Source organism: Miscanthus floridulus, chromosome 5, assembly GCF_019320115.1.
Source record: "Miscanthus floridulus cultivar M001 chromosome 5, ASM1932011v1, whole genome shotgun sequence".
NCBI lineage: Eukaryota > Viridiplantae > Streptophyta > Magnoliopsida > Poales > Poaceae > Miscanthus > Miscanthus floridulus.
The window spans coordinates 144,514,760-144,526,909 of record NC_089584.1 but is presented as its reverse complement, the minus strand read 5'-3'; the positions used below and the strand labels follow the sequence as shown (position 1 = coordinate 144,526,909).

Genomic DNA, 12,150 nt, shown 5'->3' with positions numbered 1-12,150 from the left:
ACGGATGCGTCGGCGCGGTGTCGCTGTCCCGACGAGTTGTCGCCTTTGGATCAATCATTGGGAAGGAGATCCATCCATCCATCCAATTCGACTTCTTATACGATCCATGCCGCACTCGAAGACGCAGCGCGGCGCCGGACGGATAAAGCTCACGATTCCTGGCTCCTGGGCTGCTTGCTGCTGCTCCCGCCCGCACCCCCCCTGCTTTTTCACCTGCAACGGCCGCGCCAAGCCCGCGTTTTTTAGCATCCTCCGCTCCGCTTTCCGCTGATGCCTACAGCTCAACCCAACCAGTTTGTATATATACCGACATGTTTGTTTGCTGCTGGTTTCCCAATTCACAATCCGCCCCACTGGTGAGTGCCTTGCTGTTCTTCACTCTCTCGCTTTTTTTTCTTCCTGTGGGCGCTACCCTCCCCACCCTGCCTGCGTGGTGCCTGCCTCCCTCCACAAAACCTCCCAGGAAGCTCACCTCGCTCACAGAGTCACAATCACTTCACAGAATCACAGTACAGCGGTAGACCACCTGAGGAGAGTAGCAGGGGGAAGAAAAATAGGTTTCTTGCCCGATTCCTGCTTCTCTCTCCTTTCGGTTCATGGATTCACACTTGCTTTAATTTCGAGACTACATGTTTCTTCCATAATCGGCCCTACATGTTCTTGCATTTCTTGATTGGTTCGATTTCTTTGGTTGTGATGATAGGAGGAAGAAGACGGGGTGGAGTCAAGAATTCGTACAAACGAATCGTGTTGTCTGCAGAATGGATTCAGCATTTGAGGCTGCTGTTGTGCTCGCACGTACATGATGCCTCTGGACCTGAGCAATCTGCAGGTATGGTGTACCTTTGGATGGCTGCGAAATCATGGGCATTTTCCCCCAACAAAGTTCGCAATTTTGTTTATTTCTTTGATCGAAATCAGGTGGAGTCGCTGTGTCCCTTTTTTGGTGGGGTGGAGTGTGAATCATTCGTTTTTTCGACTTACCTTGGTTCCTGTGTTGTTCAGGAGTGCTGAATTTTGATTGATCGTAGGGAAATGATGAAACAATCAGCAATCCTCATTGATCAGCACTCCAATGGTTACTGTTACTGAGTTCAGAACTCTGGTAGTAGTCAATGCCACATCGTTACATTGTGATTTGCAAAATGCTACTGATTCATAAATAAAATCAACCCAACATTTCTATGCACAGCTTCAAGCTGGTTCAAGCAAAAGTGCATTTTTCATGTTTTGCCTGTACACTTCAGCATACTCATATTTGTTTCAGCACTAAGAGCATGCTTATAAGTGCAGGATTTGAGAGTGAAGATATTTGATTGCATTTCATTAATAACATGTCATTCTAAGTGTTGTGGTAAAATTCTTCTGACCTGGTTATGGCGCGAAAAATTTGAATGATGGTATGGGAACATTATATCAGAAAAGAAACGGGTATGCGTTACTAGTAGCTTCGCCCAACTGCTGATGCCATGATCAAAATGTGCTTTCCCAATTTTGCCAGTGCACGTTGCCACATAATGTCTAATTTGCGATATACAACAATTCCTCGTTTTCCGGTTTGATAACATAATTGTCTCTCTTTTTTTTGCCGGATTTATGCGTTACTAGTACCTTTGTCCATAACACCATTTTCATGATCAAAATGTGCTTTCCGAATTTTCCCATTGCGCTTTGCCACAAAATGTCCATTTTCAGATATGTTTTCTGTTTGGTAATTTAATTGCCTTTTTTTGCCAGATTTATGCGTTACTAGTAGAGCCATCCGTACCGCTGATGCCATGATCAAAATGTGCTTTCCTAATTTTGCCACTTGAAGGCAATAAAAAAATAATGCATATCCTTTCTATTTTCCCCATCCTATAATAGGGCTACTTTGACCAATCCATGGTTTCATTGTCAATATATTATATATCACTAGTAATTTAACTTTAACTATTGATCAATCAATCCATGCATACATGTTTGCATATATTTATTCACTATCTGAATTATTTTGTAGTTCACTGGCTGGCATAACCAGCAATCTGTACATTCATGTTCTTCCTTATGAATTTAAATATAAGCTCGCACAAATTTAATGTAACTCTTTAGGTTTCATATATCTGCAGATCTAATCACCACAGCTATAAAGATTACTGCCCTACTCTGAAGGAGGATATCCAATACTAGATGTCAGGACTTCTTGCAGCAGCTCTAGGAGCTGCGGCAGGAGGCTTTGCACTACTAGTTATTGTCGTCGTCGTAATAGTGCTTTGCCTACGGCATCGCAAAAGAACTTCAGACTCTTCAGAAAGTAGTTCATCAGGTCAAGCTCTACCAGGTACTGCTTAAGTTACTTTCAATAAAACTTTAAAACTTCAGATAATTCATCTAAAGATACATTTTCCTTTCTATTTTCATTAGTAATAACTTCGCCTTCCATCTATCAGAGTCGCAAGGAGCAAGATGTCTTAGTTTGGAGGAATTGAATTTTGCTACAAGGTACTTCAGCAATGCGAATCTTATTGGACAAGGAACATTTGGAGAGGTATACAAGGGTTTGCTCCAGGATGGCACAATAGTAGCTGTTAAAAGACGGCATTCTCCTCCTAGCCAGGAATTCATTCAAGAGGTAGCATAATCTTACTTATCCAGGTTCTTCGAAAAAAAAATCTTACTTATCCACATGTTCGGTAATTGCTGGTCCTGAATTCATTGAATGTGCTGTGTTTTAACTTTATTTTTTCCACATGACGTCCTGATATAATTTAAAATATAGCTCAGCTTGCTCCACACCCTTCTTACATTGTTTTGAGCTCATGTGTCAGTGCTGTTTTCTTCTCAGGTTAATTACCTAGCATCTCTCTGTCACCGAAACCTTGTAAAACTTTTGGGGTACTGCCAGGAGGATGGCATGCAGATGCTTGTTTATGAGTATATCCCCAATGGCAGTGTCTCAACACATTTACATGGTGATTTCCATTGTGTTTTTATTATCTTACTCTAATGTACAAGAGTGGCGTCATAGGTTCTAATTCTTCTGCTATCCTTTTGTAGGTAACAGCCATGCTGCAGGTTTAAGGTTAGAATTCAAGCAGAGACTTTCTATTGCTCATGGCACAGCTAAAGGTAAGTCTTCACATATGAATCAACTCTGAACTTTCCTTTATTGTTAGAATATAGCTCAGAAGTTCATAATCTCGTGTCTGTTTAGACTCATTATTCTGTAGCAATGATCTTGTGGCAACTACATCAGCAATCTTAAATGACGATCTTTTCTTGCTATTCAGGTCTGAGTCACCTGCACTCGCTGACACCCCCTGCGGTCCATATGAACTTCAAAACTTCTAATGTACTTGTGGATGAGGATTTCGTACCAAAAGTTGCAGATACTGGGATTCCAGGCATGCTTGATCGACTTGGTGTTACAGGACTGTCTTCCAGAACATCTACTGATCCTTTCGTTGATCCTCGGTAACAACGGACACACATGTTTCTGATAATTCTTACATTCATTGATTACATCAGATAGATACAGTAGAATCATCTGCCTTCAATATGTTGTATGCACTAGTACCTATTCATTACTTGAGATTGATGGAACTTCCTGTTGCATGATCAGAATGAAAGAAGCCATGAACTTGAACTTTTCCATACAAAGTGATGTATACAGTTTCGGTGTTTTCCTTCTGGAGTTGGTTAGCGGACGGAAAGCTGCATCTGATCAAAGCATCATTCAATGGGTAAGTAATGGCAGCACTGCTTGATGTTTGTCCACCCTTTTTTGCAAATAGCATACCCATTTCTAGACAGATCTTTTACTCATTTCATAGTCATCATATACACACAAAAGTGCCAGCCTGCTCACTATGCATCTATTGATATGCAGGTACAGAACTTCCAGGAATCAAGTGATATCTCCGTGATTGCAGACAACAGAATGGCCAGTGGCTTTACCTCAGAAAGCATGAAGGAACTGCTGCGCTTGACATCATGGTGTGTTAATCCAATGAGCGAGCAGCGTCCGTCGATGAGCTTGGTGGAGGCTGAAATACACCGGATTCGCGAGCAGGAGATCAGCCTCACAACAGTCATGACAGAAGGCACCCCAACCGTGACTCTAGGCAGTCAGCTCTTCAGAACATCAAGGTGAAACATCAGTGGGATGTGTAGTCTAGGAGAGAAGCTAGTTCTCTCATCAGGGCAGTAGATTAGCCTTGTTCTCTTTCAAAAAAAATCGTCTTCATAGCGAGCCAGCTGCATCCCAAGTGTACAAAAAAAAGGACAGCTGCGAGGCTTACCCCCTTTTTTTCCCCCAGTTTTGTTACCCTGATGTTCCTTCCTAATTCTCCCTTTTCTGCACATATTTTTAGGGAAAATAATGACATTTACATTTCTGAATAATAATAATAATAAGAATGGGTGGGTGGTGGCAGACCAACGGATCTTAATGTTCAGTGCATCAATCTTGCTTATGTTTTCTCAAACTATTGGAGAAACATGAAAAAAATCATGCAGAAAGTTGAAGCAACAGCATGCTCGCTGTTGTGCTGAACATGTTCTGTGAGAAGCCTGACATGCATGCATCATATGATATATGAGGATACAACAGATTTCAGGCTCTCCAGTTTTGCTTTACAGGGATGACTGCTGAGAACTTGAGTCTTGAGGCACGAAGATCCACACATTGTTGTTCCTTTATTTAGTTCATCAACAGCATTTCCTAGCAGCTACGGTTTCTTTTTCCCTGACAGACTTTTGCTAGAGATAACAATCTGAAGACAGAGTGGTATATATCTAGGTTGATTTGACGATGTCATCCATGGGGTTAACGGTGAAGTCCCAGAGCTCGCCGTACTTCTCGTTGAAGTCCCAGATGTCCATGGAGTTGTAGTCGGCGATGAGCTTGTCGCGAGCCGACCTCTCCATCATGTAGATCTCCGGCTCAAAGTTGTGCGGCTTGTCAGGCTTGCGCATCTCGAAGATGCAGAACACAACGATGAAGACAGCTGCCCCGATGTATAGGTACTCCCCCTGGTGACAGAAGCAGACGCATCTCCAATCCAATCAGTAGATACATACATGAAAGTAGGGTGACAAGTTTTGCGAAAATGCTTGGAACGCAGGAATTTCACATGAAACAATCCATACCGGCACATTGAAAGCCATGCCAAGGATGATTGCAGGAGGAAATGCCCAGGAGATGAGTGCTGCAAGAGATTGCCATTGATGCAACAAATGAGCAAAGCAATATTTTATTTCACTGAAGCAGAAAGATCTGAAGAGCCAGACATCAGTAGTAGTACCTTGAAAGCCCTGAGGAGGCTCAGCTTCTTGGTACCACTCGGAGACATCCTCCCAGAAGCCCTTCTTGTCTTCAGAAGAAAAGGGGGTATTGCATTGTTTGCAGGTTTTGTTTCACCACATCACAAAACAATCAGTGGACTATTATTTCTCCTTCTTTTTGCATCGCTGGATATCATGACAATGAAGTTTTTTTTGGATATAATAATACCTTGGGTTTCGAAATAGGTGTGGTGTCCATCGTACTTTCCGAACACGAAGTCCTCCTGCAACACAGTTTCTCTCTAGTGTTATCCATGAACGAACTAAACGTCATCCGTTCTTCAGAGTTTGTGGCACAACCTACGTCAAGATTCGCAGCTTTCCCGCGTGTTCTAAGCGCGTCAGGCAATGACAAAATTGAGAAGAAGAAGAAGAAGAAGCAATGGGGGACGGACTGGGGCGATGCCGTTGGTGCGATACACGTCGATGGCGTCCTCCTCCAGGTCCGGCTCGATCTCCGACAGCGGCCCAGGCCCGGCCCTCACCACCACCGCGCTGCCCCTTGTATGCCGGCGGCCACCGTGCAGCAGCTGCTGCTGTGGCCGCACCGCCGCCTTCACCCTCAGCTGCTGCGGCGCTCCGTCATGGCGGTGGCGAGCAGTGCTGGCCGCTGCCGATGGTGAGGCAGAGATGCCGGAGGTCAGGCTGCTGCTGCTCATTATCTCGCTGGTGCTGCGCTCGCTGCTGAGTGCTCCTGCTCCAACCCCGCTGCTGGCTTTCTGCTGCTGCACTATACGTTGCTTCAAAGAGACAAAAGCAACAATGGATAATGGTATTGGAGTTGGACACCTACCGTCCAGGATTTATGGCTACCTTACCGTTCAAAAAAAAAGAAGGATTTTCCGCTACCTTTTCCTGTCCCTTTCTCATTCCTGGAAATAATCGGATATCGAAGAAACAGTAGAACCAACCAACTCATTAAAACTCAGTATGATGCGGCGGTCTGCTTACACCACAGCATCAAGTTTTTTGTTTAAAAAAAAAGTTTGCAGGAGCACTGCATATCACTTAAGAAGAGAGCAAGTTTAATACAGGGTTTTATTACACGCATCCTTACTTTTCAAGGAGCTGAAGAAACCAGCAACACGAGCAAAAGCAAGGAACAATCAAGCTGCCAATGCCAGTAAACAGATCTCAGCGTTAGGGAAGGTTTCTGACGAAAGAATACATGGTTCACAACATTACTTCTGCAACATGCAAGCCCTTGTATGCGTTAACAGGACAATTATTAACTTTTTTTTTCTTTACTGGTTCTTGAACATCCTGCCACAGTACCACGTTTGTTATCAAAAGAATGCTACATGCTTACAACACCCTCAGACGTTCCACAATACAAAAAAAAAACATATTACAACCACATTTCTTGTAGCTTTCACTGGGGAACTACTGTGGAGATGGCCAGAATGTATTTACCACCTGATATGCAAGGGTTCAGTGTTAGGACTTTCTGGAGTACCATAAACGTTACAGTGCCGTCAGGCAAGAATTTACAATGCGGTTACATTATTCAAATAAGATTGCTAGCTTTGCCTGGCTTTCATCACCAGCTCTTCAGTTGTAGCGCCGATGATCTCATTGGCACGCTTTAGAGGGACACAGCAAATTCTTCCAATAGAATCGGATGCAAAACATACTTCAATGTTGCGGAGAAAAAAATAAGCAGAGAACAAGCAAGTAACACCATGATGGTCAGTAGATGCAAACTATTGAATCTGTAAATGTGTCTCTGAAAAAATCATGATTCTGTGCACCGTATTTGTAAGAAAACGTCCCTATGCTTTGGGCAAGTGGTACAAGAGGGGGGGAAAAGTGAACTCACTCTTGTAATGATACCAAGCCTCTCCAGCTTTTGAACAGCATCCATCACCTCAAAATTGCATTGCAAGCCAAACTCTTCCTGGATTAACTCCTCACATTGCAAGTCAAGATCCTAGCACATTGGGAGCACATGAATAATTAATTTTAGTATTTCTTCGACAAGAACAAGTGCATAAATACTATATAGATTTAAAATGAAAAAACAATATATATACATCACTGGTAGCCTTTCCATTTTCCATCAAAATATAGTAGGCAATTATGACCTCCTTGACCTGAATGAAACCACAAGGATGGAAATGAAATGTTAGCTAATCTTTGAATTCCAATGTTTGAAATAACACTTGTTTATTTTATTGATCCTCAAGACAACACAGGGTGGTGTCGACCTACCTCCTGTTGAATCACATCATCACAGAGGTGCAGGAGTGTACCTTTCCCACTATCTAGTTGTTTGTCATACATTGATTGAGTGATTAGGTTTTGGTAGGTTGCCATGTTCTGTTGAAACCTGCATAAAACATAACCATTTAACTGACTGCCAACCATGATGACTGTTTATTTACATAATGACCGACACAACCATATAAGGAACGTGCCAAAAAAACATATAAGAAATATCATTCTAATGAATAAAAGCTGTGCAGTTTGTGAAAGTGTTATGGAGTATGTCTACAAGGTGACAAACAAAACCTTCCGCCTTTTTCTATTGTCCTTGTAATAAAAAAATACTGATTAAAAACAAATCAACCAAGACACTCACGAGAAATAGATCTTAGCGCAATATCCTGCCAGAGCAGAGAGGATTGCAATTACAACCCAGAAATCAGCTTTAGGCATTTCCAGTGAACTGACGAGTGTAACCTATGTGATGTGACACAAGTAAATCAGAAGGTGAAATGTCACAACAGAACCAAATGAAACTGGTTCCAGTTCACTTACAAGTCCAATGACAACAGAAACAATAAATTGAACCCAGTCCATAGGTGTGAGGCTTGGATTTTTCTTCTCAGGCTGCAATAATTACAGTTTTCTTCAGCATAATTCCAGTAAAAGAAAAAAAATATGAATGTGAAAATTTTCTTCAGAAAAGGCAACTCCTAGTGCTAACCAGAACCAACTCCATGTCTGCCATTGGGATATTTTTGAAGTGTTTTACATGAATTGCTCTATCATCCTGGCCCTTTGGACTTTTTCTCCTGAAGTAATACATCACAAATCAGTGCACTCTGTAATTCAAACAAATCATGCATTCATCCGTTTCAGAACCAGGACCAGAAAATTTTGTCTGCAACCTCAAATCATTTTATAACCTTTACCTATACAAGACAATCACCTCTTCAAATGTAGGCTCTTGAATTGTGACCATGCCAAATAAATTCCGAAAGCTGCAAAGAGGAAACTGTGAGACCATGAGAGAAAGTGATCGAGATTGTGACGGCTTAACAGGTTAAAGAAGAGAGCAACCTTAGATCCATTGTTTCAAGTCGTATGCGTTCAACATAAAGCTCCTTGTCTTCTATTTCATTAGCTAAATCATCATTCTTCTTGGAATCTTTCTTTGGCTTACTATTTTTCTTTCTTGAGAAGAGCTTTTGCAGTCTGAAATCGCAGTATGGAAAATAGGTAACCTTTTGGGTGAGAAAGACCAACTGCATAGGGCATTAAATGTGCCGCAGATAACATACCTCGTCTTCTCAAGAAACCTTCGCCATGCACGAGCTATGATCATGTCCACTTTCTCCATGAAGAAAAAGTTGCTAGTGCAGTCCAATCCAATGCCCCTACGAAATATAACATACTGGCAAATAAAGGATTATGTCAGCTAAATAAGTATTCATTGATCAAAACATTTGAGGGATACTAAGCAACGACGCAATGCCACCAGGAGAGAACATGTATGGACTTCGAAGGAGAAACAGTAAACAAAAATATAATGATACAATTCACAAGACATGAAAGTCTATAAGAAGGATTAGCAGACAGTTAAATTAGAGTCCGACCAATATGAATGTTTGCCTGCTTGACTGCTCACGCAAAACTAAAATTTATTGTTTACAATAGACACTAACATGATGTAACTCAAAGAATAAAGGAACAATCTACTGATGACTTTCCAAAAAGAAAAATTTATCTATGTCGCTTATAAAAAAAATATCACCTTGTCTGAGAAGTCGGGCAGGTTTTCATGATGGTGCTCCTTAAAATACTTCGACAGAAGCTTGTTATCTAACTGCTCACGGAAACAACCAAATTGGGATTTCACACGGAAATTTAGTGAATTATAGATGACAAGACATATGTTGCAGGGAAAAGGCAGTCACCTTTGATTCATCAACTTTAATGGGAAGATTCAACAGATATTGTCCAGAATGAGCAAGTTCAACCTCATCGTCATTGACTATGTTAAAATTGCTCTTTTCCATCACCTGCACTTCAATTAAGGACACTTTAAACAGCACATTTACAGAATAAGTTTTGATTCAATGCAACACAAAGAAACTGCTCCACGCCTCCAGCCTTCACTTGGAGGTTAAACCTATCAATAGTTATTTCTCCCAGAATAGGTCCTTTACCCGAAAGAAATAAGACAGGAAGTTCTGCTCAAGCATATCGATTTCCTCGGACGAAAAGTTTTGCTGCTGGAGTTTTTTAGCACCATGCACAGGGTCGAAGAGAGCGAACAATTCCTGCAAAAGCACCAGCCTGAATAGATCAAATATCATTGAAACACTGAAGACCCTGAATTGGTTGTAAACATCAATTCGAACCAACAAACATGGCGTATGTGTCATGTGTGGATAATAAACTTTCCTCACCATCATATCATCAAACTGGAGATGGTACCAAGCCCTTATGGTGTACTCAACCCTCTTGCAGAGCTTCAAGAATTCTTCTTTGTCGGATTGATGTTCTTCAATAAAAAAAACAAAGCAGTGTTAATTGAGTTGCACGGTATTGTATCCAAAGCAGCATCCTTGCTTCAGCTTGTCGTAAACAAGACAATGCAATATTTAAAAGAGATATTTGATGGCCACATGACAAAGGAGTGCACAGCTAAAGACAACTATTGCCTATGCAGATTCCACTTTACATGAACCAGGTGAATAAATCAAAGCAAGATTCTAGCTTTTCCCTCAAAAGAGACAGGGATCTCGCAAGCCAACAACTTTGCAGTAGAAATAGGATAATCAGGATGCTATAGCCTCCCTTTACGAGCCCAACATCCCGTGGTCGACCAGCCAAGTAACGCAAATAGCCTCTGGTGAAGACTGAAGATTGGCTAAACGGAGAGGCAGCAGAGTAGGCGGGGAGAGAAAGAGATACCGATGAGGTAGGCGAGCTTCATGATGAGCTTGGGCTTCATGATGGGGATCACGGACTCGCGCTCCAGCCGCACCACTTCCTTCTTCCCCTTCCCCGCATTCGCCTCCGCCATTGCCTGCTCTTGCCTAAGCAGTATGCACCAGCATCCAGCTCCCGCACCGGCAGCCACCAGGCTGGATTCGTTTCTCCTTCAGGTCTCCCCTTCTTGAAGACGCGAAGCAGGAAACGCAGTTGCGACTTGGGAACGGAAGATTGACGGGTGAGGATTGAGGAATGCAGCTGTGCAATTGATTAATTGCTCTGTCGTGGATGAACTGGGAAGGAAGTGGAAAGTGGAAACGCACTACGGTTACAGATCCGCACAGTGTTCGTCTCTTCTCCGGCCAGTGGTCGTGGATTATTTACGTGAGTACGCCTTCCCCGAAAGGAGGCGTACTGCATAGTACATTCAAAACCTTGGCCTGTTGGGGGCACTTGGGGCTGTTGGGCTGAGCTCTTGAAAATCGACTGTGGGCCGGATCAAATGAAACATTTCTATGATGGGCCAAACACGAACTACTACAGCTCTTTAATTTTTTTCTCGTTTATTTACATTTCGTTTTTCCTGTTCGAAGTATTTGTATTTGCAACCTTCGTGTATTGACCGCAGGTCCGCAGGTGTGGTGACTTGAATAGAGCCGATAAAATTTGTAACTGATTACACTGTGTGGTTTAATTTGAGCCGTTTTTAGCTCAAAAAATTCGTGGCGAGGCCGTCCTCAAAAACAGATAATTTGATGTCAGTTTTTCATCATTTGTATTCTCCCAACAAATCAGATGATCTAGTTAAGTTCCTTACATTACATTATAAGATGTGCGTACTGACGCACATTACTTATCGTTAAAAGAATAATTAGATGAAAAAATGAGCAACCAGAGCGCACATGGCTGGTAAAAAATCCCTGATTGATTCAAATAGACCCGAGTAGTTCAGTTTTTTTACTTTCCCACCTCTGTCCAACCACCCAACTAATAAAAACTGGTTCCCTCAACTTGTGCAGCTTATAAAATGCTTTCATTTGATAAACAAACCATAATTCATAGACATGAACCTTTACAGCGTGTTTGGCCGGTTTGCATATTGGATTCATTCTGCATGAGTTGGTCTGGAATGAAGTCGCGCTACATTTTTGAGCAATGAGAATTGTTGGTGTTGGCCTGCAGAAACTTCGTACAAGGAATGGTTTCGTGACGGCCTGACGGGTGAGTTCATGACGAGATGCAAACCAAACGTCTCGCCCAGAGTCGTTGGATGTTGGATCGGATGATACCGCACACAACCTCATGACGCAAACAACCAAACGTGCTATTTGATGGTTTCAAAAAAAAAAACACTGGCCATCTAGATTTGGAGATGGACTTTCCTTGAGGTTTCCAGTTTGCCACGACAGTCATCAGAACACTAAAATTGTCAATTATGTGCTTCATTTCGAGGAGGCAACACCAAGTCACCAACATAACTAATAATTGTAGAAAAAAGCCTGAACCAAAATGGAACAAAATATTTTCCACAAAGAGCAGCTGGACGTTTCGCCAGCGCAGTAGTACTCGTACTCCGTCAGAGACGCCATGCTTCGCGGGGCAACGGCGAGCACGGTCAGGTCACGCTCACGCGTGCAGCATCGTATTCGTGTTCGTTAT

General features: G+C 42.3%; 3 protein-coding genes across 11 annotated transcripts; 1 reads left to right on the top strand and 2 right to left on the bottom strand.

Moving 5' to 3' along the window:
* The first annotated feature begins 225 nt into the window (after window positions 1–225).
* On the top strand, window positions 226–4,235 carry LOC136453968 (serine/threonine-protein kinase-like protein ACR4). 3 transcript variants are annotated; one of them, XM_066454522.1, is made up of 9 exons: window positions 226–356; window positions 704–832; window positions 2,109–2,320; window positions 2,430–2,611; window positions 2,825–2,951; window positions 3,037–3,108; window positions 3,270–3,453; window positions 3,602–3,722; window positions 3,869–4,235. In XM_066454522.1, the coding sequence occupies exons 3-9, from the start codon at window positions 2,170–2,172 to the stop codon at window positions 4,130–4,132; spliced, it is 1,101 nt and encodes a 366-aa protein (XP_066310619.1). In that variant the 5' UTR covers window positions 226–356; window positions 704–832; window positions 2,109–2,169; the 3' UTR covers window positions 4,133–4,235. The 3 variants fall into 3 exon arrangements, with proteins under 3 accessions (XP_066310619.1, XP_066310620.1, XP_066310621.1); XM_066454523.1 differs by having other exon boundaries at window positions 2,092–2,320; XM_066454524.1 differs by lacking the exons at window positions 226–356; window positions 704–832 and adding an exon at window positions 908–1,105.
* A 409-nt stretch (window positions 4,236–4,644) lies between these two features.
* LOC136453970 (photosynthetic NDH subunit of subcomplex B 5, chloroplastic-like) lies at window positions 4,645–6,080 on the bottom strand. The gene is made up of 5 exons (XM_066454525.1): window positions 5,721–6,080; window positions 5,495–5,549; window positions 5,286–5,354; window positions 5,131–5,189; window positions 4,645–5,013 (listed from the first exon to the last, which is right to left on the bottom strand). The coding sequence occupies exons 1-5, from the start codon at window positions 5,982–5,984 to the stop codon at window positions 4,777–4,779; spliced, it is 684 nt and encodes a 227-aa protein (XP_066310622.1). The 5' UTR covers window positions 5,985–6,080; the 3' UTR covers window positions 4,645–4,776.
* A 444-nt stretch (window positions 6,081–6,524) lies between these two features.
* Window positions 6,525–10,841, bottom strand: LOC136453967 (uncharacterized). 7 transcript variants are annotated; one of them, XR_010759093.1, is made up of 16 exons: window positions 10,471–10,841; window positions 9,963–10,057; window positions 9,720–9,833; window positions 9,468–9,572; window positions 9,305–9,376; window positions 8,832–8,944; window positions 8,611–8,745; window positions 8,463–8,531; window positions 8,255–8,342; window positions 8,086–8,157; window positions 7,907–8,007; window positions 7,537–7,654; window positions 7,359–7,418; window positions 7,145–7,255; window positions 6,828–6,958; window positions 6,525–6,741 (listed from the first exon to the last, which is right to left on the bottom strand). XR_010759093.1 is itself a non-coding variant. In XM_066454518.1 (16 exons), exons 1-15 carry the CDS (start codon window positions 10,580–10,582, stop codon window positions 6,846–6,848), a joined length of 1,464 nt encoding a protein of 487 aa, XP_066310615.1. In that variant the 5' UTR covers window positions 10,583–10,841; the 3' UTR covers window positions 6,525–6,741; window positions 6,828–6,845. The 7 variants fall into 7 exon arrangements, 5 of the variants coding, with proteins under 5 accessions (XP_066310615.1, XP_066310617.1, XP_066310616.1 ...); XR_010759094.1 differs by having other exon boundaries at window positions 6,828–6,930; XM_066454518.1 differs by having other exon boundaries at window positions 6,828–6,944.
* Window positions 10,842–12,150: the final 1,309 nt, after the last annotated feature.